At 44.1% G+C, this 27,794-nt stretch overlaps 1 protein-coding gene across 1 annotated transcript; it reads left to right on the forward strand.

Moving 5' to 3' along the window:
• Positions 1-1,041: 1,041 nt before the first annotated feature.
• Positions 1,042-27,171, forward strand: LOC147020699 (follistatin-like). Its single transcript, XM_085896246.1, has 5 exons — positions 1,042-1,199; positions 6,671-6,862; positions 7,949-8,164; positions 21,901-22,125; positions 26,159-27,171. The coding sequence occupies exons 1-5, from the start codon at positions 1,124-1,126 to the stop codon at positions 26,224-26,226; spliced, it is 777 nt and encodes a 258-aa protein (XP_085752372.1). The 5' UTR covers positions 1,042-1,123; the 3' UTR covers positions 26,227-27,171.
• The last annotated feature ends 623 nt before the right edge of the window (positions 27,172-27,794 follow it).

Genomic DNA, 27,794 nt, shown 5'->3' on the forward strand with positions numbered 1-27,794 from the left:
ATGTGAGACATTTCCAGTACAGGCTCAATTTACCATCTTTGTGCTGTTGTCTCATCACTCACCTGGACAGCCCTTCTGTGCCAGTGAACCTCACTCACCGATGGATAACTAATAAACTGTGATGTGCCTTCACCCCCCTCCTACCCTGCATGGTGATTCACCAACCTTACACTGTGAGGTGTCTTCATCTGGCTTACACTGCAATGTGTCTTCACCTGCCTGACACTGCAAGGTACCTTCACCTACTTTCCTCAACCTTGACGAGGCTGGTAAAAGAAATGGCCATTCAGAATTCACATTACTGACAAGTACAGTTGGAATTTTATTACTTGATGTTTTATTTATGAATTGAAACCGCTAGTTTGTGTATTTACTGTGTGTGTAACTGTGATAATACATTAAATCCTCCAGCGAGTAGAGTTTGATTAGTGATGTTACATTGATGGGTTGACTCACTGCCTGGACGCAACTGAGGTTGTGGATTCACCGTTTGGAGAGGTCCTGGGCTGAAAGGATCGATACCTCAAGGTGCGGTCAGGAATCCATTCATTTGCTTACAGGTGAGTGTTCTTACTTTAGGTGAGGAAACCATGTTTTGAGGTTTACAATTTAAATAAAGTGTGTGTGTTGGTCCACACAATGAAAGCCTGGTGTTGGCTTAGCGGTTCGGGTGGTGGGCTTGGGACCTTCGGGTCCCGAGTTGGAGCCCCATCTTCCACTGAATTAACACCAGGTGGGGTTGACTCAGCCTGTCATCCTTCCGAGGTTGGCAAAATGAGTACCAGTGTACTGGTACCAGGGCACAGCGTCAGCGGCACAGCCACGCCCCAACAAAATGATAGCTACCCGGCAGCCAAGCTGCCAACTGCAAGAAGAAGATTCACACAATAAGGTTGTTAATGATCAGAATGAAAAACAAGACATGCTGAACTTAACCCCAACCCCACCCCATGTTGCATGCAGTGGGGGTGGGAGAGCATGGGTGGCACCTATGGGTGCAAAAGGCGGGCGCTGGGTGCAGTCATCCCTTCTGCGCTCCCATTGCAGGGGCTTGGCCGTCCCACTATAAAGACCCAGGTAAGATCGAAGCAGATCATAACAGCGTGCAGGACGGACGTGCATAATGGCAGCCACTATGAGCATCTCCTTTCTGTTCCTCTGCGTTTGGTTCCAAGTTCTGCAGGTGGTCCAAGTTCGGGGTACGTGTTCCACGGACAACCACCCTGGGTTGACGTATGTACATGTGACGGCACATCGAAGGGACGCGTGTTTACCATTATAAAATAGATTGACCCGGTGAGTTTATTCACCTGATTTCAGATGTTATCATTCGCCAGCACATCAAGGTGGATAACTCGTGATGTAATCAAGGACAACAATCTTCTTATTGAAGCCAATTTCTGAGATGGTTACAAACAGAAATTGTATTTTTCACCTTACGTTTAGCTCTTGCGAGAAAACTCGTTTCGTTGTGAATTTTTGTGTTTCTGACCATGAATGGGTTCATCAGAGTCCAACAATTAGATGATTTGTCAGGAATTTCAAATCATCGAGTTTGTTTGTACTTTAGATATGTTACCATTGATTGTGTGCGTTACTAACAGCCGATACCGATTGTTACGGTCGGTCAGTGTTTCTGTGACGTTCAGAGTGCAGCCCGTCCAGACGTTACATTGTAAATTAATATACAATTTATTTCATAATTACTCGTTAGCCAAGCTGTGATGAGACGGATTTTTACCGCACCATTGTCATTGCTCGACACATTTTAAAAGTTCGTCTTATAACGTTCTGAATGTTCTCAGAATGAGGTTGTAATACTTCAAGAGAGTTAAAAAATCAAACTGGAATCCATATATATGTGTGTATGTATGTGTATATGTATATATACATACATACATACATACATACATACATACATACATACATACATCCAGGGGGACCATACTCTGTGAAGAGCGTTGGTGCTGCCTAAGCAGTCGCCTTGGCTATTTGACACAATGCTGGACGGGTCACCACTCCGACACAGGATACGAGTAAGCTGGCACTCATTTTGCCAACCTCAGGATGATAGGCAGAGTCAACCCCACCTGGTATTAATTCAACAGCCAAGTGGGATTTGAACTCAGGATCCCAGGATCCCAAGCCCACCACCATAACCATTAAGCCAACATCAGGTATACATCAAGCTGTTACTCTGTATTCTCTTTCGTTTATATTCTTATGGATTATATGATATAAAAATATATTGTATACTATATATTCTGTTTATGACTAAAATATATATCTATTTATTTCTTTGTAATAAAAATAACATTTTTTAGACTCTGACACAATATTATTGTTTTGAGTACATTGTTACCTCCGTCACCAAAGGTGCATGGAGGTTATGTTTTCACCCCTGTCTGTCTGTTTGTTACTTGGTGAAATTTTGTTTGGTAAGTTTGTTCATCTGTTGTGTTTGTCTGTTTGTCACATGATTTTTGGCCACAGTTTTCAGGCAATCGTTCTGAATTTTTTTTTTTTGTGTGTTTAGTTAACCAGCCAAGGACAGCAACGCTTAATCTTGGTGAAGATCCGAATCCGGATCTGGATCCGAGAATTTTTCAAGTGATTATTCACCTTTGAGACAGAGAGCCAAAAACCATATATATATATATATATATATTTCACAATATTTCAAGAGGTTATGGATGGATTCATACGAAATTTGGTGGACAGGTTGGGAGTGTGAAAAGGACGGATCGAGTAAATTTTGGTGAGGATCCGAATTCGGATCCAGATACGAGAATTTTTTAAAGTAATTATACACCACTGAGAAATTGGGCCAATATATATATATATATATATATATATATATATATATATATATATATATATATATATATATATATATATATATATATATATATATATATATATATATATATATATAGATATATATCGCATGAGATCTCAAAAACTTGTGGAGGAGTTATGACAAAACGAGGTGGATGAGTTGGTTCGGTGAGAAAAACAAGCCGATTCGATTTTGGTTCAGGTCTGGATTCAGATCCGACCTACCAGTGGGATACAAAATGTAAACTGTTCAGCCTGGCGGAGGGATGCGCTCTACTGAGTGCCGTTCCGTTCCGCCAAGTGTCACTCTACGAGTGATTTTTAGATCCTCGTGGAGGATCTTTAAGTCTTACTTGCGTCGTTGTTCTTGTGGATTTTTTGTTTCACAGCTTACAGTTTTCATCGAAACTTCCTGAAACTTGGCATATATATGTAAAAATTCCCTGCGCAGACAGTAACCATCTCCGATTTTGAAAATTCCTCCTAGAAAAAAAAGTTATGACGTCAAAATATCTCCGCTAATGGAAATCACCAAAAACATTATCTCCGAAACAAGGCAAGCTTTTTGAATTCTGTTTGCGGAAATCGAACAGAGCATTAGCAGAGATGAATTACCGCACATATGATACATCACTATGACGTCATATCAATTTTTTATGACGTCATTCCTATTTTTTGACATTTTTTGTTTCACAACCCAGAGTTTTCATTGGAACTTCGTGAAACTTGCTATGTATATGCAGAAAGCCCACGCGCAGGCAGTAACCATCTCCGATTTTGGAAATTCTTACTAGAAAAAAGTTGACGTCATAATATCACCGCTAATGGAAATCACCGATACCATTATCTCCGACACTAGGCAAGCTGTTTGAATTTTGTTTGTGGGAATCAAGCCGGGCATTAGCACAGATAATTTTTCGCAAACCTGATACATCACAATGACGTCATATTCGTTTTTATGACGTCATCATTAAGAGGACGAGGATCTTAGCTCATTCGAGCTTGTTTTATTTTATTTGTATGTTTGTCTGTTTGTGTGCAGGATATCTCAAAAAGTTATGGACGGTTTTGGATTGAATTTGGAGGGCAAGTTGAGTGTGTGACAAGGATGAAATGATTAGATTTTGGTAAAGATTTGGATTCGGATCCGACTACTAAAAATTTTTAAAGTGATTCTTCACCATTGAGAGGTAGGGCCAAAAATGATATCTAGCATGATATCTCAAAAAAGTTGTGGACAGATTCGGACGAAGCTTGGTGGACATGTTGGGTGTGAGACCATGACGAATTGATTCAATTTTGGTGAAGATCCAGATCCGAATGCGAATCCAACTACTCGAATTTTAAAGTGATTTTTCATCATTGAGAGAAAGGGCTAAAAACGATATATAGCATGATATCTCAAAAATGTATTGGGCCCGATGTGTTTTACTGGATCAGGCATTGCATGGTTGAGGTATGCACTCTACCAAGTGCCATTCTAGTTTCGTTTTGTTTTTGTTGGGTCACCTGATCAAAATCAGGTTGTTTTTTTAGACGTAAAACATCAATAAGATTATGACAAGTTAAGATTAAATAAGCAAAGCATAAACACAGTAGAAAGGAGAGAAACACACCAAGATGAGGGTAGAATGATACTTGGAGGAAGAATCGGTGAGAAGAAGAAGGTCTGAACCCACAAATGGACGTTTTACACTTCTGGCAAAAAATAGATAAATAAACTCTGGAGTGCAACACGGCAATGATGGGCCAAATGGCCTCATTTCCCTTTTTAAGGTCCCACAGGATCGTGCAACCACTCTCATTTTGTCTCATCTCCGCTACGGTTTCCGCAGGTGGGGCGAGCATCAATGTACATGCTGTCCATCGGATGGACGTTGAATGGGTGGCCCGTCTCCGACATTAGTTGGTGGACGTTAAAGATCCCACGGTGTCCTTTGCGAAGAAGAGGCGAGCTATTGCCACCCCCTGTGGCTAAATTACAAATGCCTAACAGCTCGCTCCTGCTTGAAAGGCACTGGCAAACCACCCAGCATAACCCTTGCCAAGAAACTGCTTCGGCAGCACCGACGTTACATAACAGTATGGTACATCAAAATCGGAAATATAGCATCAAGAAGTGTGTGTGTGTGTGTGTGTGTGTGTGTGTGTGTGTGTGTGTGTGTGTGTGTGTGTGTGTGTGTGTGTGTGTGTGTGTGTGTGTGTGTGTGTGTGTGTGTGTGTGTGTGTGTGTGTGTGTGTGTACACATGTGTTTTTCTTGAAGTCCACACAAGTTTCATTCTGTTACAACCATATAGCCACTGCTTATAAATGCAAAAAAAAATTGATGGGATTTTTATGGAACTAAAAAAAACATCAGAACTTCATAAAATCAAGGGGAAAATTCAAATTCCATGCACCTCACATCATCAATGGTCAACCTGAGAGATTTAAATCTACAAGTTCCCTGAACACGCCACCAGATCACCTTAACATGACATTATAGATTTAAATCTACAAGTTCCCTTAACATACCACCAGATCACCTTAACATGACATTATAGATTTAAATCTACAAGTTCCCTGAACACGCCACCAGATCACCTTAACATGACATTATAGATTTAAATCTACAAGTTCCCTTAACATACCACCAGATCACCTTAACATAACATTATAGATTTAAATCTACAAGTTCCCTGAACACGCCACCAGATCACATTAACATGACATTATAGATTTAAATCTACAAGTTCCCTTAACATACCACCAGATCACCTTAACATAACATTATAGATTTAAATTTACAAGTTCCCTTAACACGCCACCAGATCACCTTTACATAACATTATAGATTTAAATCTACAAGTTCCCTTAGCACACCACCAGATCACATTAACATACCACCAAATCACCTTAACATACCAACAGATCACCTTAACATACCACCAGATCACCGTAACATACCATTATAGATTTAAATCTACAAGTTCCCTTAACACACCACCAGATCACATTAACATACCACCAGATCACCTTAACATACCAACAGATCACCTTAACACACCACCAGATCACCTTAACATCCCACCAGATCACCTTAACATACCATTATAGATTTAAATTTACAAGTTCCCTTAAAATGCCACCAGATCACGTTAACGTAACATTATATATTTAAATCTACAAGTTCCCTTAACACACCACCAGATCACATTACATACCACCAGATCACCTTAACATGTCATCAGATACCTTATCATGCCATTATAGATTTAAATCTACAAGTTCCCTTAACATACCACCAGATCACCTTATCATGCCACCAGATCACCTGAACATGCCATTATAGATTTAAATCTACAAGTTCCCTTAACATACCACCAGATCACCTTAACATACCACCAGATCACCTTATCATGCCATCAGATCACCTTAACATTCCATCAGATCACCTTAACATTCCATCAGATCACCTTAACATGCCATCAGATCACCTTAACATTCCATCAGATCACCTTAACATGCCACCAGATCACCTTATCATGCCACCAGATCACCTTAACATGCCATCAGATCACCTTAACATGCCACCAGATCACCTTATCTTGTCATCAGATCACCTTATCATGCCACCAGATCACCTTTTCATGCCATCAGATCACCTTAACCTTATATCAGATCACCTTAACATGCCAGCAGATCACCTTATCATGCCATCAGATCACCTTATCATGCCACCAGATCTCCTTAACATGCCACCAGATCAATGGTTTAATCGTACATATCAAGACCATTACCAGTCGGGTCAATCCGCCACTGACCGTGCATCACGACCATTTGTCCCATCAGGAGGGAACTGCTGGTCGGAGCAGGCGAGCGACGGCCGTTGCCGCATCCTTGTCATGTCTGGAGTAGAGCGTGCAGAGTGTTGCACGGGAAAGCAGTCTCAGCTCAGCTGGACCAATGAGGACGCTTCACCAGAGACCATTTTTCGTTGGATGTTCTTCAACACGGGTGCTCCTGATTGCCAGCCGTGCAAAGGTTTGGTTTCTATAGAGGGTTGCTGGTGGCAGATCAATATTGACTAACATGTCGGCTTTGTTTTAAATTTTTAATGGGATGTAAGTTCGACCTGTGAGTTTCCTTACTAGATGAACTCGTAAACGTGACTTTCAATAGGGGGTTTGGGGGAGTGGGTTATTGTGACCATTTGTGTTTGTCCATTGTCTACCTGTGAGCCTGTTTGTGTTCCCGTCTGAACTTCTGGCTCATGATGCGGAGAACCCAGATTCAAATTCCCTATCCCATGTGAACGTGTTTCTCCATGATGTATGAATGCCATTGTTGTTCACAAAGTACACTGGTGTTTGTCCAGCATGCTCACCAATCAGCTCTCGTTTGCTGAAAGACGTTAAAACTTTTAAAATTGATTAATCTTTCTCATGACCCTCATATGTATAGTTCTTTTAAATATATTTGCATGCAGCCTGTGACTGCTTGGTTGCATCATTTTCTAGGGGCACGGCTGTGCCGCTGATGCAGTGCCCCTGTTACCGGTAAGCTGGAACTCATTTTGCCAACCTCAGAAGGATGACAGGCTGAGTCAACCAACCTGGTGTTAATTTCATGGTACAAAACAGGGGCTCAAACTTGAGACCCTAAAATCTTAAGCCAGCCACCTTAACCATTAACCATTAACCCAACACCAGGCTTTGTATAATTGTGGTTATATGCTACAAGTGAAGAACCTGTCCATACAGATGGGTTATAAATTCCCCCAGAATTGGTGCATTTTAGGATCACTTGTAATACCTGCTGACACCACGAGTGGCGCTGTGCCATATATATTTTCATAGAGAGAATTGGGGTTCTTCCCTACCCTGAACACCTGGGACCATGAATTTTATTTATCCCCAAAAAGCCCTCCCCTCCCCCCTCCCCATTTTCACCCAGAGTACAACAAGCAGTTTTAAACTCATTCAGTCCAGCAGTTCAGGAGTGCAAATAAGTCAAACACAAACAAATTGATAGTGCAATATTTATGGGTAGAGATGGTAATTTTGACCGTGGGTTTTGTTTATCCATCAAACTTCTTCTTTCCACGGCTCAAACAACGTATTCCCCAAGATTCATGCAAGGGCGTCGAGTGCGGCACTGATGAGGAGTGTGAGATGAGTGCAGAGATGTTGCCACGATGCGTGTGTGCACCCGAGTGCGACGCCTCTTCGGCTGCCCCGGTGTGCGGCACTGATGGTACCACGTACCAGAACGAGTGCTTGCTGCGTTGGGCACGCTGCAGCAGCCAGAGACCATTGAGCGTTCAGTACACCGGGGACTGTAAGGGTAAGTGCTGCAATGAATCTGTGTTTTTCATTCTGTTACAGCAATCAAATCAAGGGATCTGCACCTTCGTCTTTTTACACTATTCTTGGCTATGTAGAGTAAGGAGAGGGAAGATGTCCATAGGAAAAGGTGGGGCAAGTCCCTCACCCTTCCACCCCCTTCCCCTCTCCCCATATCTATGATTCCCTACATTACTCTATGAAATTTTAATCTTGGGGTGTACAGATGTCACATTAAATCTGAGTTGTACTATCGATTTCATGAGGAAAGGTAAAGAGTAATTTACATATCCACCTGAGGAGAGATGAAGCATGATCACTTTCAAGAACGAAGCCAAATAGAACGTGAAGCCAACAGGTATGAAGTGTTTGCAAAACAAAAACTATATGGTTCACATCATGAGGTGGAAACCTACTACTTTCTTAATGACCCCAATTAATCCCACCTTTTTGTAGGGTCGGGGTCGGGGAAGTTTGGTATAGGTCTGTCATGATCTGGTATGCCAGGCCTGACGTTCGACTGGAGCTGGTTTTGGGCAGGAATTTGGAACTTGGACAGGGTGGCAACAGTAGCTCGCATAATTTTTATTGTTGCCAATAGGTGTAAGGATAAGTGAATACGCGAATTTGAAAAGTACCGTCGGGAGGTTTGGAAGGGAGAGGGTTGTATGAATTTCAGTGTATTGTCATGGTACTTTGAAAAACCCTACACAAGTCCACTCTGGGACAAAGGCCTCACTCAATTGTTGGTGAGAGCTGTTTGGTATTCCAGCTACTGTTGCCAGGTACGACTTGACGAGAGTGAGAACTTTAGGATGTTTGCTTTGTAGGACAAGAACATGTGGAGGCTTTAGTGCATTTATATATCAAATACAAGGACATGAGAAGACGATGGACAAAATTAAGTATATGATGCGATTTGAACCTGGGTTCCTGGCATCAGTCATGAGTTCCAATGGGAACGTGACCAGGCCGACCCACTGATTAATATTAAGTGTGCTTATTTATTTATGTGGGAAGATGAAGAGGGATATTTAGGGTATTGATATAGTCCTTGTACAACTTTAAACTCTGATACCTTTTGATGTATTGTAACGGTCGTCGGTCGCTCTGGTTGCCCAGTACGAGTCTGACACGTCGTATCAACACCATTACAACGGTCGATCGTTTTGGGGTCTTCATCACCGGATCAGGTGTCTAAAACCCATGATACCGCGCAAATTGGTGATCCGAATCAACCGAGTATCACGCCGATGAGGCACTGCACGTCCAAGTGAGCCAGACTTGCGACACAATCACCGTAGCCAATTATCCCTTAATGGGGCTTTCTTTTAATCACCTCAGGAGAACCACAGCGACCATAATTCACCCCCAAGACCAGGTATGTTTAATAAAGTTCAAATGATGGCATGGGGGAAAGGACACAAAATAAGCAATCAACAAATAAATGATGCAACTAACACTATCCCCTTCCCCATTACCGGCATACATGCCCAAGGTAACAAACAAACGAACAGGAACCTGAAATAACTATGTCCTTAATGGGCCCAATTAATCACACCACCATAGAGAAATAGAGGGGGTAATGACAGGACAGAAAGAAAGTTTTGGGCAACCCCGATAAAGTCTGGCAGATGGGTCCGGCCCCATCGTTCCGGCAGGGTAAACGTACCTTAGCCATGGAGAAGAGAGAGCGGCTTGGCTCCAGCTGGGTAGGGCATGACTCGGGCGTTTCACATGAGCAGTCTCGCACAGCCATCTCCTCCTCTTTGCCGAGTCAACCCCACCTGTTATGCCCTTGGGCATGTGCTATGGTGTCAGAAGTGGAAGGAGAGGGACAATGGGAAAACAAGCTCCCCCTCAAAAAAAATTCAAAAAGGTTATGACATCGATGTGACAATGCTGAATATTACTCGTGCCCTACTATTCTTTTGGACCTCAGTTAAGTCTTCCACACTCCCAAGTATTCTCCAAATTGGAGGTTATAAACTTCACGGTACTGTATATACCATAAAACTTCACCATCCGTGGCTTCACCAGTCACGGATTAGCGTGTCCACGATGTATGTCCCTGTATACTTATTCACCATTTGTGAAATAATGCTACGCATTTTCAAGGTTTCCCCCCCCCCCCCTTTATATGATGGAGCAGTACCCTTCACTCAAAGTCACCAATTGTTGGAAGCAGTTCAACATAACTGACATGATCTCAGTTATAAAGAAAACTACTATGGTGAATCCGTGCTGGGGGAAGCTGTGGAGGGAGATAGTTCCGAATTTGCATGGTTTCCTCTCCATCAAAAATGATGTGGAGAATAGTGAATGTGGCCCAGGAAGTGTGAGGGAAGGGGTTCAGTGACCTTCAACCAAGCGAGGTCGAGGAACTCCTGGAATCACATCAAGCTGAGCTCATGGAGGAGGACCTGGAGGAGCTCATAAAATCTAGTGAGGAGAGCGATGACGATGCAGAGTACGAGGTGGTGTCAAAGCCCAAGCTCTCTCTCAAGACCCTTGCAGAAGTAATTGAGATGGCCAAAGTGCTAGGCAATAGGGTGTTTGAGGTGGATCAGTTCATGGAGTGGAGCTTCAAGTTTAAAAGACCTGGAGGCTGCAATGACACACCTTATAAAAAAAACTTACAAGGACTTGCAGTGTAAGCCCAAGCAAGTTCACAAAATTAGTTTTTTCAAGAAGGCTGGTGGCACCACATCTCCAGTCATCACCACGTCTCCAGTTACCACCACCATGGCAGTCATCACGACGGCTCCAGCCAGCATCACCAGTTCTCTGACTTCTACTTCTGCCTCTATGGGGTCTCCGTTCTCCCACGATTATCCTCAGGAGGATCCCACATCCTTTTAACCCCTATCTAACACAACATCATCATGGTAAACAGGTGTAAAATAAAAACGACATTTTTATCTTAATTTACTTTTCAAATCTAACATGTTTATCACACTTGTTATCTAGTATATATTGTTACGGAGCCGGGTATCGGTGGTGAGCACGACCGCTAGAGGGAGCAGTAGAGTCTGCTCCACCGAACACACCAGAATTGAGGTCGTGCCTTTTGGATAAGTCCGAAAGGCATGGTCCCTTACTGGACCATGAATCGCCAATAATTCGACCGCGTGGGGTAGGGTCAATTGCCAAACTTCAATATACCTAATTACCCACGCGGACAAAGCTACTGGGGAATTCACACCCTCGACGGACCTCGAGTGGAACGAGCCGTTACCGTGCCCGAACCGTGTGTAACCCGAGCGGAGATTACCAAGGCCCGTCGGACCAAATTAACAATTTACTGCCTCGCTATTTCTCAATACACACCGTGCCAAGCCAATGAAAGAAACACAGAGACGAGCTGGAACATTTAACAAAAGGGATATTTACTTATAATGGGGCAGGGGAGCACGCAAGAAGGCAGAGTTAACCGAATACTGAAGGAATAGCAATTTATGTCCAAGCACTTATGCAGTTTTACTTAATAGACTGGCGCCACAAACACACACACACACACACACACACACACACACACACACACACACACACACACACACACACACACACACACACACACACACACACACACACACACACACACACACATACACACACGTACACCCAAAAAGAAACGGACCCGTCAGGTCTTTATTGGAGGCCTCCAGCTCGAGGAAAGGCGAGCTGGAGGTCAGAGCCTATTCTCAGACCTCTCCGCCTCGTGCGGCCTTCGATGATCCGGTGTGGCAGGACTCAAACCCACCATGCAATGCTGCTCCAAGCCCAGGCAGGCAATCCTCGTGGGACAGGCTCGCAGGCACATAAGCCACAAGAGAAGACGCTCTGTTGGCGGGACCCCAGCAAGGCGACGACTGGCTTCAGAAGACCACCAGACGTCCGAAGACCAGAAGACAATTCTCAACTCTCTCAAGACCAGAAGACAACTCTCAACAACAATACTCTCGTTTGGCCCACACACGCTTCTCTTATCCCCCGCTTGCACTCCCTCATTGGGCAGAGAGAACACTGTATGCCCATATTTGGAGCCAAGCCAGAACGAAACGCTTGTGCCCATATTTGGGGCTTAGCCAGAGCACAACGCTTGTGCCCATATTTGGGGCGAAGCCAGCACACCAACATCCAGAGAAACCCCGCCTAGCACACTGGACTCCGCCCACGTATGTGCTGACACGCACACGTGCAATGGTGCCGGTGGATGATGGTGGAAGGAAGCGAGGGCAGGGGTCGTTGTTGTTGTGGTTGGTAATTTAAATCCTAACTATCAAAATAACTCACAGCGCACGTACAATTAATCACCCATTAAACATAGGACGGGACCCTAACTAGAAACACATACTTACCGATATAGCTGATCTATAGGACCTGGCTGTTGTGTGCAGTAAGCTTCCAAATCCGCAACAATATGTTTATTCTTGTCAGCTAAGAACCTTCGCCTGCATTATAACATTTTTTTTTAGGTTTTCCCTCGTGTCGTGTAAGTTGGACAACAAGTTAGGGGGGTTAGCTTGTCAGCCATGAACCTAACCCCCTTTTTCCCACAGGCCCTTTGCCTCACCATCCACTGCTCCAGGAATGAAACCCCGTGAATGGTGAAATTTTAGTGTGTGTGTATGTGTGCGTGTGTGTATATATATATATATATATATATATATATATATATATATATATATATATATATATATATATATATATATATATATATATATATACAGTATATACAGTATATTGCTACGGATCCGGGGTTTGAGTTTCGCCACGAGGGGAAGCACTCAAGTTCTTCCCGAACACCCGGGCCTGAGGCCACCAAGCACGGATAATTCCACACGTCGGCAGGTTGCTGAGCAAGCATTAACACCAGTGGGTACTGCCAATCCTGGCAGGGTTCATGACTTCATGTGGGTGCCTTACCTGTGGATGGTCGCACCAAGGAGGGTCTCGTGTCCTCAATGCATACCCGGATTACTGCCGGGCATTACAGTGAGTGTACGCTAGCGAATGAGAGCAAGTCATGTGGGGTAGAACTTTCCAGCTAGTACTGCAGGCAGACTATGCTGGACCAATGGAGGAAAAGACACTATGAACTGAGTACATTTATATCACAAGCAAGTTTATTACAGGCAGGTAAGGCAAACGGACATGCAAATATTTACAAAGAAACAAGACACAGTGCAGAATTTGCCCCGTCATTAAGAACTTCTACAATATGAACTTATATTGACACGACAGGCACCATCAGATTCATTCCCCGAGGAAGGTTAGAGAGCAAAGAAACAAAGAAACAGTATGAGGTGTGCGACCTCTTCAATACTTTGTGTGGTTGACGGACCCACGCTTCCCATTCGCTTAGGATAAGGGGGAGAATGGAGAAAAACTGAGGATGTCTAATGGTGCATGTAAGGAGGAGGTGCGATGAGGTGCAGGTGAAATGCAGATGAGGTGCAGAGAAGAAAATGAAAAGAGGTACATGTCTGTGGGGTTGCTCTGAAAAGGGCGGTTGTTCGGGACTTGCCCTCGTCGATTGCTCATATGTGTCCACAGCAGATGAGATGGAAAGCAAGAGACAGAATGTGTGAGAAGACAGCTCTTACATGTAATACTGTTCCAGAGCCGGATATCAGCTGCGAGCATGACTGCGAGGTGGAGCAGGAGGGTCGACTCTACCGAACACCCGGAATCTAGATCGTACCTTTCGGAAAACTCCGAGGGTACGGGTCCCTTACCAGACCGTGAATCGTCAATAATTCCACCACGTGGTACAGGGTTATTTGCCAATCTTCAAAATACCTCGAGATCCACGTGGCGAGTTACCGAGTATTCACACCCTCGACGGACCTCGTACGAGTCGCGCCGTTAGCGTGCCCGACCCGTGCGCAACCCGAGCGGATGGTTGCCGAAGTCCCGTCGGTCCAAATGTACAGTTACAGCGGCAACAGCCTTTATAGTTCACCAACACGCGCCATGCTAAGCCAATGGAAGAAACACAGAAACAAGCTGATACATTTAACAAATGTATTTATTTATAATGGGGGAAAGGGGGGAGCATGCAAGAAGCAGAGTTATCCGACTATAGAGATGCAAGTATGTACAGCAAAGAGCACTTAAACAATTCCTACTTACAGACGGGCCCACGGACAGACACACACACACACACACACACACACACACACACACACACACACACACACACACACACACACACACACACACACACACACGCACACACACGCGCACACAGATACCCAGAAGGACATGGACCTGTCCACCTCGTGTAGTTTGGCTGACACGGGCGAACCAGGCCAGCGTCAAGATGCGATGATAGAATCCAGAGCTCCCCTCAGCGCTCGTCCCATCAACCAAAACTCTCCTCTGTATCCCAAACTGTCGAGAAGGCAAGAGGTTTCTCTGCCACTTCTCCAAGTCTTTGAGTTGAACGTCAAAGCGAGGGCTGATAACTCCACACTCGTTCAACCTGCCCGTCAGATTGACCACAACCTTGCCTGCTCAATGGTCATCAACTATCTTAAAAACTCTCTAGTTCACCGACAGAGAGACGGCACGCAACCGACTTGTGGTTCTTGTGGAGGAAGGATCTCTCTTCATCTGATCGCGCCGTAACCTTATTCACCCTTCTCCAGGGGGGAAGGGGATGCCTCCGCCCTCCCCACTCTCCCTCACTGGACAGTTTTGGCGCGCAGAATCGCTCGTCGCCCTGTCATTGGCCAAAACGAGCGGCAAGTCCGTCGATTGGCCCGGGGGCGTGGTGACGTCACGCGGACCGCCTTTCTCACCGTCGCGGGGTCTGATTGGCTGAGCGGTGGCCACCTCACTCGTAGCATGCTGATTGGTCAAGGGCCGCCACGAGGCTCCTCCTTGAACTCCGCCCACCATGGCGTCGGCCAGAGTGAGGTGAAGGTGAGGGTGATGCTGGTGTTGTTGTAGTTGATGTTGGTGGTGTAAAAATCAAAGAAAACCCTGACTCAAAATAACTTCGCAGCGCATGTACATTTAATTACCTATTAGACACGGGACGGGGACCCTAACTAAAAACACATACTTACCGATATAACTGTTCTATAGGACCTGTATGTTGAGTGCTCATGGCTTCCAGATTCGCAACACTATGATCTGTATGAGTAAATATGTTATCGGCTTGGCCTTTATGAATGTGCTTGGCATGATGTCTGAATCACTCACCCAACTAGCGATCCGCTCCACCTGCTCTGTTCCACGAGCTCCGTCCGCCTGCTCAGTTCCACCTTCCATCCCTTACTGCCGACGAAGCCAAAAAGTGTCTTCTCTCTCTTATGCAGGGTGTTTTATTGTTGTTTGGCGAGGGAGGAGCCTAAAGGCGGATCAGGACAGGCAGTAGGAGTTTCTGAGAGCCCCCAATGGTGCATGGACGCCTCCCCAAGTATCGGCCCCGCTCATGCAAGGACTTAGCACTAGAAATGGCCTCATTCACTCTGCACTTTGCCATGCGACTCATCTCCGAGATTAACATGGGGTGAAGGTATGTGGTGGTGCTCTCTGGTCACGAACCGGAACATGCACTGGACACCCAATGGGGGCTGTAATTGAGCAGAGCGCTGGGGCTATCCATACGATGTTGAATGGATTTTAGCACACACTTGCATTTCAAGCTACACACCAGGACGTCCCAAACATAAGCATCTGCAATGGTACGTGGTGCCCATTGATCCCCACCACCTCCAAAAGGCAGGGGTGTGCATCCTTGGTGGTGACTGTGCTTGCAGTGATTGTAGCAGTGGCATAGCGGTGAGTTATGGCATGGTGGTTGAGGTGTCGTACCGGTGAGTTTTGGCGTGGTGGTTAATGGCGAAGGTAAGCGAGCTTGGGTAGTTGTGGGGATTGATGTAAGGATTTTTTATAAAGGCATTGGGGTTCGAGTACGGCGAAGGTCTGAGGGGATGTGCCATTGGAGAATGCCGCGAAGTTTTAATGAGGTTCAGGATGCTTCGAATGTGTGACGGTTCTTTCTTGAACAATGTACTTCCAGAGAAGTGCATCAGAAGACGTGGACCAATTACTTGGTCACATCATTCACTTGACCTGTCCCCAATGGAAAAGTTTTTGTGGCTATGTAAAACTGTTGTTTAGTCATCAAAGCCACATTATTTGGATGAACTTAGGGCTACAATTCATGAAATTACTCAACAGAAACTAGAGAATGTTTTCAGCAAATTGGAAAAATTGATTTTAATTTTTTTTTGTATACATTCAAGGCTTGTGGAAGAGCTAGTACAATGAACAGATCTGGATGTAACAGGCCAAAAGAAACAGTAGAGAGAAGGGGGAAACACCAACAATGGAGTTGAAGGACAAGATAGAGAGCGACGTAGATAAACAATGGGTGTGGTGAGGAATGGGAGGCTGGAAAGGACACATGGGATGGACAAGATGGATGTAGAAGAAAACTCACAGGAGGGATTGGCATGAGGTTGGGGTGGGGGAGGGGTTAACGAGGGTAAGAAAGGATCATGGTTTTGGATTGGGGACGATCTGAGATGGTGGTGGACTGCTCTGCTGTCGTGAAGACTTGGCGGGGAGAATGAGATTGAAGACAATGTGGAAGTTTGTTCCTCAGGCGGGAATAAAGGGAAACGAATGGGTGGAGGTGAGCAATGATCCTGGTTTTTGTTGGACCGCATGCATCCTGCAGAAACTTTGGGGGGGGGGGGGGAGGGACAAAGTACGGAAAAAGCAGAAGGCATAAGACTAGAAGGGAAGCAGAAGAAGGCAGTGAGACCACCTACCTGTCTATGATGTTGAAGTGATGGGCCCACAGACTCAGTTTCATCACAGGAGATTTCAATGATCTTGAAAGCCTTTGTTTCCATGGTGTCAAGCTGTGCAAGGTGCGAGGCAGGGCAGCCAGCTTAGAGTGGAGAGCAGTACTCCATCAAGCTGCAGATGAAGGCCTTGTGTTGGATAGGAGTTCAGGTATTCCAAGGAAGGACTTCATATGACGGAGGATGCCCAGTCAGCGGCTGGCTTTGGATGCTAACTTTGAAATGTGGTTTGCTTTGCTTTGGATGCTAACTTGAAATAGTGAGACCTAGGAGTTTGAATTACTTTGAATTGTGATTTACTGTTAGGAAAGTAGATGGGGGGAGGGGGTTGTCAGACAGTCATTTTGGAGGGAGATAAGGAGAGAGTATGAGATTTGTCTGGATTGAAAGACATATTCCAAGTGTTTGACCAGTTTGTGATTTTGTCAAGGTTTGAAGAGAGGGAAGAGACTGCAGCCTGCCTGATAAGGGATGTCACAGCAGAAGGTAGAGTCATCATCAGATAGATAAAGAGGATTTTTCAGAGTCAGAGAGACCATTGATGAAGACCAAGAATAGGATTGGGCCCAAAACACTGCCTTGGGGCACTCCAGCCTTGACAAGTAGAGGAGATTAAAAGGTTCCTTTCAGAGCCACACATTGGATACAAGAGTAGAGTAAGTCAAGAGGCCATGTGTGTAGATGGCTGTGGATGCCATAGGCAGAGAGTTTGGAGAGTAAGGCAGGATGCCAGACGATATCTTAGGCATGAACTATGTCCAGAGAGAAGAGCCCTGATCTCCTGTTTGACATCGAGGACCTCCATCCATTATTTGGAGAGTTGAAGCAGCATGTCCAAGGGAGAGTGACCTGGTCCAAATCCAAATTGGTGATCTGAGATGAGGCTGTTGGAGAAAAGGAATGATTTCATATCAACTGCGATGATGGATTCCATGACCTTGCTGATGATTGGAAGTAAGCTGAAAGGTCTGTAGTTAAGGGGATCCATGTTTGTGCTTTTCATGTAATGCAGTGATGTTTGTTGATTTCTGAGAAGATAGAAGATGACCTACAGCAAATGAGAGGATATGCAAGAGCAGCAGAGCAGGTTTTTAGGACGTGTGAGCTGATGCCGGTCGGTCCAGTAGCAAAGTCAGAGTCGAGGGTTGATAGAAACATGTCTACCTTCTCAGTTGCAAAAGACACAGAGTCCAGGAGCAGTGGGTATGACTGGGAAGGATGGGTACTGAGGGTGAGGGGTTGAGGACACAAGATTTGGAAGAAAACACAGAAATGAGGCATTCGGTCTTCTCACGAGCGGAATCTGCTGTGGTGCCATTTGAAGTAAGGGAAGAGGTGGAAGGGGAGCATACACCAGAGACCGACTTAATAAGGCACCACCAGGTTTTCGAAGAGAGAGATACGTTTGAAAGTTAATTCTTGAGGTTGGACAGATGTTGTTTTCTGGTCCTCCTGAGAGTGGACAAACACTTGTTGCAGACTTTTTGAAATGCACTGAGATTGAACCAATTGGAGCAGAGGAAGAACACTCGGGATTGGTGGGGAAATTGGTCATAACGAAATCCAAAAGGAGCATTTGCGATCGATAGAAATCTGGTTGGGAAAATTTACAGATTGAGTCAGTCCCATGGAGTCCTTTGTTGAAGCGCATGGCTGTTGACAGAGGTACCAACACCCAGAATGAGAGGTACCAAAAATTTGCATGGTGACAATAGAAATCACCATATGTGAGGAAGAGAGAGTTGGGATGAGTGGTTAAAAGTTGGTGTGTGTGTGTGTGTGTGTGTGTGTGTGTGTGTGTGTGTGTGTGTGTGTGTGTGTGTGTGTGTGTGTGTGTGTGTGTGTGTGTGTGTGTGTGTGTGTGTGTGTGTGTGTGTGTGTGTGTGTGTGAGAGAGAGAGAGGGTCATCACTGTTTGTAGGATGGTACTACACACAGATGAACAAGAAGTGGGAGTGGAAGGGAAGTCGCAACCAAAGGTACTCCTAGAGATTGGGAGGTATAAGATCAGTACAAGGACAGTGAGAAATTGAGTTCTTGATGTAAAGGGCAACTCCACTGCCAGGCTGGGGTGCAGGCCGATCAAAGCAGATGAGGCAAGAGTCAGGGAGAGACTTGAAGGCGTCAGGGATATCCTGTGGGAGGAAGGATTCTGTTAAACAGATTATGTCCGGTCTATTGGCAAAGGCCTGGATTGAGAAATCTGTCAAGTTTGAGTGGAGGCCTCAAATGTTTGAGGTTCACACATTGAGGGATGGGGAGTAGGCATGAGAGTACAGGACAGATATGAGGCTCAGAGGCAGTGGGATGGTGGGGAGGAGGCTTGGAAGGTACAGGCTGGAGGGGAAGATGGGAGAGGGCAGGACAAGGGGGAAGAAGGGAGGCGTAGGATGAGGGAGAAGATGGGAGAGGGCAGGATAAGGGGGAAACTGAGAGGAGAGGGGCAAGATGAAGGGGGGGGGGGATGAAAGGGAAACCGAGAGGGGACAGAATGAGGGGGAAGCCAAGAGGGGGCAGGAGGATTATAGGATGAGTGGGAAGCCGAGAGGGGAAGCATTGACGAGGTGGGTTAGTGGGAAAGCTTTGAGGGGATAGGGTGAGGGAGAAGCTTAGAGAAGGTGGGTGAGGGGAAAGCTTGGATAGGGTGGAGTGGGGGGGAGATGAAGAAAGGGGGGACATGTAGTAGAGAGATGCTGAAGAGGGGGCACGTATAAGGGATGGAGTTGGAAGGACTCGGGCTTGTAGGAGATGTGGTGGAGGGTACTGCCACAGAGGGGTTTGACACTGGAAAAGAACATGAAGGGGATTTGATTGTTTTTCCACAGACAACCTCTGCAAACTGGACTTCTTATGATACCCATATTTAAAATTATTAGATAAAGATCATGGGATTGGTGGAAGGGGTTGCTGTTGAAGGCAAGAGAAAGGTCGTGCTGTCAGTACTGGAGGATGGATGACAGACCAAGTGCTTTGGTGAGAGAGATGTTCAAAATACGTTTTGTGAATAATAATAATAATAATAATAATAATAATAATAATAATAATAATAATAATAATAATAATAATATGTCGTGATGAAGAAAAACACGTGGCATGCGGATGCCAGAAAGGGAAGGGAACTGAACCACTTTCACACATTTTCAAGAGCTTTTATAGGAAAACGGAAGAAACATTTTCTTCAGTGAAGGTGATGAGAAAGTGATAGATGTTTGAAGTCCACACAAAAAGGAAAAGCAGAGATGTACAGGAAGTACAGGTACAAGGCAAAATAAGATGGTGTCCCAGTGAGAGTTTTGGGGTTTCTGTTTGTTACTTACGAACTCGAAAGATTTCGTAAGTATATTGATCACTTTCGTCCTCTGTTTGTGTGTTTGTGTTTTTGTTTGTAGGCACGATAACTCGAGAACGGAAGAAGCTACCAATGTCAAATCACACCATGTGATTCAGGAGGGTGATGGCTAGTGCTGATTAGATTTTGGTCAAAGGTCAAGGTCACAGTGAGGTCAAACATTCGATTTTTGATGGTTTGGTACAGAATCATCGTAGAAACTTCTGGTTTGCGTCGCTATCTTCTCTCGAGACAGCTTTTATTAGACAAGCTCAGAGGTCAAGTTGACGATTTCGTAAGTACCAGTCTATGACTGCTTGTTTGTTTGTTTGTTTGTTTTTAAAGTGAGGGGGAATAGGATAGCGTTGAAAAGGCAGAAAGGACAAATTTTTTTGAAGAAAAAAGAAAAGAAAAACAGGACGACAAAACAACCTCAAAGCTGAGACAATGAAGCTCTTGGCTATTTGAGAAGGCCTAAGTTGCATGAAAAAACAAATTCAACAATATCACCAACAAGGGAAGACTTATCATGGAAAAATTTTGTGGCAAATACAAACAGCACACAGGGATGAAAATATAACAGGTAAACACGACGGATCTGGTTCAGAAAATTTAACTTTGATTTCGGTGAAAGGAGCAGCAATTTAGATATCTGACCGACACGAGGACAAAACAAACCTCATGTTTGGATTGGACGATATGTTACGATAGGTGGCGGTAATATGTTAAAGTCTAACAATTTAAACTGAATTGTGTATAAACTTTATGAATTTTGCTTTCATATCACGCCATTTATAGTTTCTTCAAATAGAATGTGTACATCCAACGCTATTATAGTTTAAGTTGCATAACAACCACATAAGCACCCTGAATGTAGATGTATATATCAATATTATATGGAACATATATATATATCTATATATATATATATATATATATATATATATATATATATATATATATATATATATATATATATATATATATATATATATACACACACACACACACACACACACACACACACACACACACACAGGGGGCTGCAAAAGTAGGTATACAGTAATGAAAACAATTACAGTCTTACTGTATACCTACTTTTGCAGCCCCCTGTATATATATATATATATATATATATATATATATATAGAGAGAGAGAGAGAGAGAGAGAGAGAGAGAGAGAGAGAGAGAGAGAGAGAGAGAGAGAGAGAGAGAGAGAGAGAGAGAGAGAGAGAGAGAGAGAGAGAGAGAGAGAGAGAGAGAGAGAGAGAGAGAGAGAGAGAGAGAGAGAGAGAGAGAGAGAGAGAGAGAGAGAGAGAGAGAGAGAGAGAGAGAGAGAGAGAGAGAGAGAGAGAGAGAGAGAGAGAGAGAGAGAGAGAGAGAGAGAGAGAGAGAGAGAGAGAGAGAGAGATTTTGTACATATCAATTGTGTGTGTGTGTGTGTGTGTGTGTGTGTGTGTGTGTGTGTGTGTGTGTGTGTCAATATATCTATTTTGAACCATGAACAAAAATCCCACCACTTCTGCTTTTTGTCCATTTATTTTGTGTTTCTCCTGTGTGTACTCCATGAATGTTACAGACACATGCAAAGAGGTTGTGTGCCCAGGAAACACACATTGTGTGCTGGACCAGCACGAACGTGCTCACTGTGTCTCGTGTACTCTGGGACGCTGCCCACACCCTGGCCCCACGGATACCGTTTGCGGACGGGATGGACACACCTACGATTCGGTTTGCCGCTTGCGACATGTCACTTGCCTGCGAGGCCGCTCCATCGGCGTAACGCATGCCGGCTCCTGTCTCTGTACGTACTAATCGTGATATCTTGAATGATCCTGGTTTAGAGAGATGGATGCGTTGAAAGTACCTTTTAAATGAGAACTAGAATAGAAGGGTGAAAAAGAGAAAGAAGGTGAAAACACAGAACAATATAACAAGAATAAAACTGACAGAAGGAAAGTATAGAACTGACTTTTTGGTTGGAAGGTAATATCAGAATGCTGGTAAGTTTGCCATGGTAGTTTTTCTGTAAAGATTATATATATATATGTAATCTTAAAGTGCGGTTCTGATAATTTTGGAACTGATGGGTTGCAATTTTGATATGGGTAAATGAAGGGATGATGCGTGGTTCGTATTTTAGCCACAATCAGTTTCTCAGTGATCTGTTGTTTCCCACATCAATGAAATACTCAGGTGTCTTTGCTGGATTCCTGGAATGTTTTGCGATCAACCTGGGTGTCTACACACCCTGCAGGTGTACAAACTTGCCTTTGTATTTTATGTTGTTTTTAAATGCCAACACTTTTATTTCATATCTCTTGCCTGTCACCCAAGATATTTTTGAACAAGATATTTTTGGAAATTATTTTGTAATATCGATTTGGGCCTTGTAATAGTTACAACACAGCATTTAGAATACTTCTACAGTGTAAGCAGCATGAATACAATGAAAACAGCAAACTAATAATATGAAGGCAGGACACCGTGGATACCAGGTCTTCAAGATCAATGGAATCTCCCACGATGACGCCAAGTCCATGGGGCTCTCACTTCGATCGTCATCGCAGACAGCTCAGTGGTCTTCTCTCTCTCTCTGTCTCTCTCTCTCTCTCTCTCTCTCTCTCTCTCTCTCTCTCTCTCTCTCTCTCTCTCTCTCTCTCTCTCTCTCTCTGTCTCTGTCTCTGTCTCTCTCTCTCTCTCTGTCTCTGTCTCTGTCTCTGTCTCTGTCTCTCTGTCTCTCTCTCTCTCTCTCTCTCTCTCTCTCTCTCTCTCTCTCTCTCTCTCTCTCTCTCTCTCTCTCTCTCTCTCTCTCTCTCTCTCTCTCTCTCTGTCTCTGTCTCTGTCTCTGTCTCTGTCTCTGTCTCTGTCTCTGTCTTTCTCTCTCTCTCTCTCTCTCTCTCTCTCTCTCTCTCTCTCTCTCTCTCTCTCTCTCTCTCTCTCTCTCTCTCTCTCTCTCTCTCTCTCTCTCTCTCTCCTTTCTGGTTTTGCAACCTCTGCTCTTTCTGTGCTTCATCCCCTTCACCTCCAGGCTTCTGCAGGGCACACACTGTCCACCACCAACTCCCTTCTGCTGAAACTACCCAAATCCAGGATCACTACTCACCTACACTCATTCATTCCTCTTTTTTTCCCACTTGTGGAACTAACTTCCACATTCTCTTCAATCTCATTCTTCCCTCCAGATCTTCAAGACAGCTGTTCATCACCCTTTCAGACCATCTCTCATTCCAAAACCATGATCCTTTATACCTTCGTTAGCCTCCCCACCTCCTCTACCCCAATCCGTCCTCCTTCAAAATTTGTAGTTTCCCTCCTGAGAGTTTCCTTCTGTATCTATCTTTTCCACACTATGCATCCTCTCCTGCCCACCCCCCCCCACATTCCTTCCCACACCCATTGTTTGTCCACCTCCCTCTGTCTTAGCCTTTGGTTCTATTGTTGGTATTTCCCGCCTTTCTCTCTGCTTTTCCTTTTGTCCTGTTGTGTACTGATCCATTCAGTGTACTGATATGACCTCTTCCACAAGCCTCAACTATGTATACAATAAAAAATCATGAAAGGTCATAAAGTATTTTCTAGAATATGACTTTAAACAAAGGAATTTCACTTATCCTTACATTGTCTTTTCCAAAGGAAAAACAATATTCAGCACTTACTTTGATAATCATAATCAGTCTCAGGCAAAGGTTCAGTTTTCGAACTGTGTTCACTTCCTGCGACTTCTTCTATCCTTTATTTGCAGGTGCCATGTTTTCTTCTCTCTTCTCTCTCCTCCCATTCTTTCACCCTCACCATTGCATCCACATGTTGCCCCGCTGTCAGTGCGCAATTGCCTCACTCTTCCATCTCTCAGTGCTGTTTGAGCACACTTCGACGCGCAGTTCCGCCATAACCATCTGTGGGCGTTCAGTGCCTTCAAGTAATATTTATGGATTTATTTGGAGTCTGTTTTTGCCACCGTGCGAAAGCTACTCTTACTCTCTTAATTTCCGCTCAATGCAAATGAAATTCAAAGCAGTTAGGAATATCAGTATTCACTTGTAGATTCCACGATGTATTCACCACGTCTAAGGTCTGAAAGTAACTACAATCTATGCCACTTCCCTGCTACTTGTCCTTCCCAAACCCCAACGCATTTCACACCGTACCCATGTCTCTACACTAGGCCATCGAACTCTGCCCCTGAGGTTGTAAATATATACTTAAGCTGTGAGTATGCGGCGAACATAACTAATGTATATTCTGCACTGGGATGGCCTGTTTGCTATTCGTTTGCATGTGGTTCATACTGCTGCAATCACAGGTTCAAATCCCACACACCGTGCTATAACAATTTGTCCATTTTCTACAAATGCCGTTCCAAATCATGTAAAGGTACATTGGTGTTTCCTAATGTCTTTGGCCAAGAAAGATATGTACAAAGTCTTCGCTGAGCTTTAGATCACTTTAAGAAGGAGTCCTTCCATGATCGTGGAGTCATTACCTCCGCCACCTATGGTTTTTACTCAGGTGTGTTTGTCTGTGAACAGGATATCTCAAAAAGTTATGGACAGTTTCAAACGAATTTTGTTTGACAGGTTGGGTGTGTGACAAGGAAGAATCGATTCGATTTTGGCGAAGATCCGATCCGAGAATTTTTTTTAAGTGATTCTTCACTATTGAGAGATGGGGCCAAAAACAATATGTAGCACAATATCTCAAAAAGTTGTGGACGAGTTTTGACAAAACTAAGTGGATAAGTTGGTTAGGTGACAAGAACAAGCCGCTTCGATTTTGGTTCAGGTCTGGATACGGATCGGACCTATCAGTGGAATACAAAACGTAAACTGTTCAGCCTGGCGGATGCATGCGCTCTACCGAGTGCCATTCTAGTTTATCATAAATTCCAGACCCAAGCAAGTGGCCGTACCTTATTAAGTAGTTACAAGGGGTGGAGGTGTTCTGAGATCGGAGGTAACAAAGCAGAAAAGTGGAATGTACTTTGCTCATTCTGAGAAGATGGAAACAAAATGAAGAGGTCTCACCTCATGCATCACCTAGCCATTTATTTTTCTCCAAGAATGAGGCTCATGGAAGAGCGAGATTAATCTCACAGTGGGATAGCGGGGCATCAATTGGGCACAACAGCAATGGGATAAACGAAACGGAAAAGAAAGGAAGAGAGAGAGAAGAGGAGGAAACACTGAAACCAGCAAGTAAGAGGGTTTGATATGAAAGGGTCAATTGGGGGGAGGGGGTAGTGGGGGGGCTTAATAAAGATCAGCAGTCAGGATGGGGGGTACACAACAAGGTGAGGTGGTGGAGCACTGCCTGCTTGAAGTCCTGCAGGGAAAAGTTTGACAGAGCAGTCTCTGGAAGGTGGTTCCATCGATTCATCATCCTTTGAGTCTTGATCCAATTTTGTGGGTTCCATCATCACTGGGTGTTAGAAGCTGGGTGTTGTGATACTGGAATTCCATTGTCACTGGGTGTTGTTGGTGTTAACAACCAAAGTTGTCCATGTCTTTTTGGAACACCCTGTATTTTTGTTTAAACGCATTGTAGAAATGCTAAATTCATGGCTGGTTTTGAGGTAAGCAGGGGTCTTCATTGTCCGAGTGGAAGTAGTCATGTGTACTGTGTAGAGCAGGGAGAGGGGAACTATAACCATGCTTATGTAGTGTGCACAGGATGGAACAGTTTCACCTTGTTTTGCCTTACGTAATATATGTAGATGCACCCAAAACCTGGGGAAAGTACATTACTGTTACTTTTTTTTTATTTTTTAGGTTTACATGAGATCACTTACTAACAGGGACATTCCTCATACTTCTTCTTTCCCTCCTGGCCCCTAGCTGGCAATGGTAGCTACGAGGGAGAAAAACGAATGGAAAATGGAGAAAATGTACTTCCTAACGACTGATGCCAAACATCATTCCTGAAACACAACCAAAGAATTTTCATTTGAAAACATCACAACTCGTCGTTTCAGGGAGAAAACGAATTTAACCATTTTCACATTACTACGTAATTATCCACCTACGAAGACTTCCTGCCTCCCGGAAGTTGCCATTTAATTGTCTGCACTTTTAACAATTTCCTCTTTTAGTCTCGCTCCCATATTTCCTGCATTTACATGTACTGAACTGTAAATAACATTATTCACCTATTTATTCTCCCGTCGCTGTCGGCAGATCACCTGTGCTCACAGGTAAACCTCTCCCTCACCTTGAGGACGACTCTATCAGGACATTTAAACTGAACACTTAACAATGCACAACCAATGAAAACGCACAATTTTTCATCGCCGGCAGGCAGATGCAATTACTTGCAATGAATCGTTTATAATTCATTTATAATACATTATGTTTTGTACACTCACAATTCATTCGTCGTACAATAGCACGGCCACCCGGCGTTACCCGGTGATGTTCTAAACCTGTTGGCGTTTTTAAGAAATCAAATTGGGTTTTTTTTTTCCATTTAATTTCTATGGGGGCCTAGAACTCTTCCCTCCATTTACATGACCTTTCACATCGCTACAAAGGCTTAGGTACGACAGAGCGATTACAAAAATAAATAAATAATAACCCCCCCCCCCCAAATTAAACTTTCTTTTTTCTAAATTTTCAATTTTTTTTTTCTTCTAAAAACACTTCCCGGCACTCACTGATGAACCTCTGAAAGTTTGAACAAGATCCATTTGGCCATCTCTGAGAAAAATGGCAAAAAACTTGCATATGGAGATAACCAAACACACACACACACACACACACACACACACACACACACACACACACACACACACACACACACACACACACACACACACACACACACACACACACACACACACACACACACACACCACACACACACACACACACACACACACACACACACTTATCCTATCGTATAGATATTATGATTTGTATTCATGCATTGTGTCATACCATTTATTGTTTCATATTACAAACTTCTTCATTCCGCGCTGTTTCCTGTAATCAAGTGGTAATTGAATTATGATCTTTCCGTGCTTGCGTGTGACCAGAGAATTGCTTTTGCTTTGGGATCCAAACTTTATTTCATTCTTACTCTATAACGCCATCGGATGTGATCTCAAAGTTGCATTTTCACCGTTACAAGCGCTCATACGCTAGGCATACCGGTTGTAGACCAGGGACGGTTCCTCTATGATGTAAGGTGGTGAAACCTCTCCTTAACTCGTTCAGGACATTTAGAATTTGTCTGTAGAATCAGGCCTAGTCTTATGAGGGAAAGTATGCGGTTTTTAGCAACCAAATTGTACACGAGACAGCCGGCTTAATGTCCTCTTGATGCAGTTGCCTCCGTGAGCAGCTTCTCGGAATCTCGGAAGTATTCCAGCGTCTCTACGAGCTACCTTTACACCCTCATCTTCTTACCGTGATATCAATATAACACCTTGGCTGCTTTGTAAAATCCTAATATTTTGCTGTGTGACGAGTAATC

This window comes from Eptatretus burgeri, chromosome 9 (assembly GCF_056783735.1).
Source record: "Eptatretus burgeri isolate ZD-2024b chromosome 9, Ebu_testis_v1, whole genome shotgun sequence".
NCBI lineage: Eukaryota > Metazoa > Chordata > Myxini > Myxiniformes > Myxinidae > Eptatretus > Eptatretus burgeri.

Bases quoted from the DNA above. Each gene is read 5' to 3' on its own strand.
- LOC147020699 (XM_085896246.1), top strand. From the start codon at position 1,124: ATGGCAGCCACTATGAGCATCTCCTTTCTGTTCCTCTGCGTTTGGTTC. The intron at 6,863-7,948 runs GTTTGGTTTCTA...GTATTCCCCAAG, and splicing joins TGATTGCCAGCCGTGCAAAG to ATTCATGCAAGGGCGTCGAG. The intron at 22,126-26,158 runs GTACGTACTAAT...CCTGGCCCCTAG, and splicing joins GCATGCCGGCTCCTGTCTCT to CTGGCAATGGTAGCTACGAG.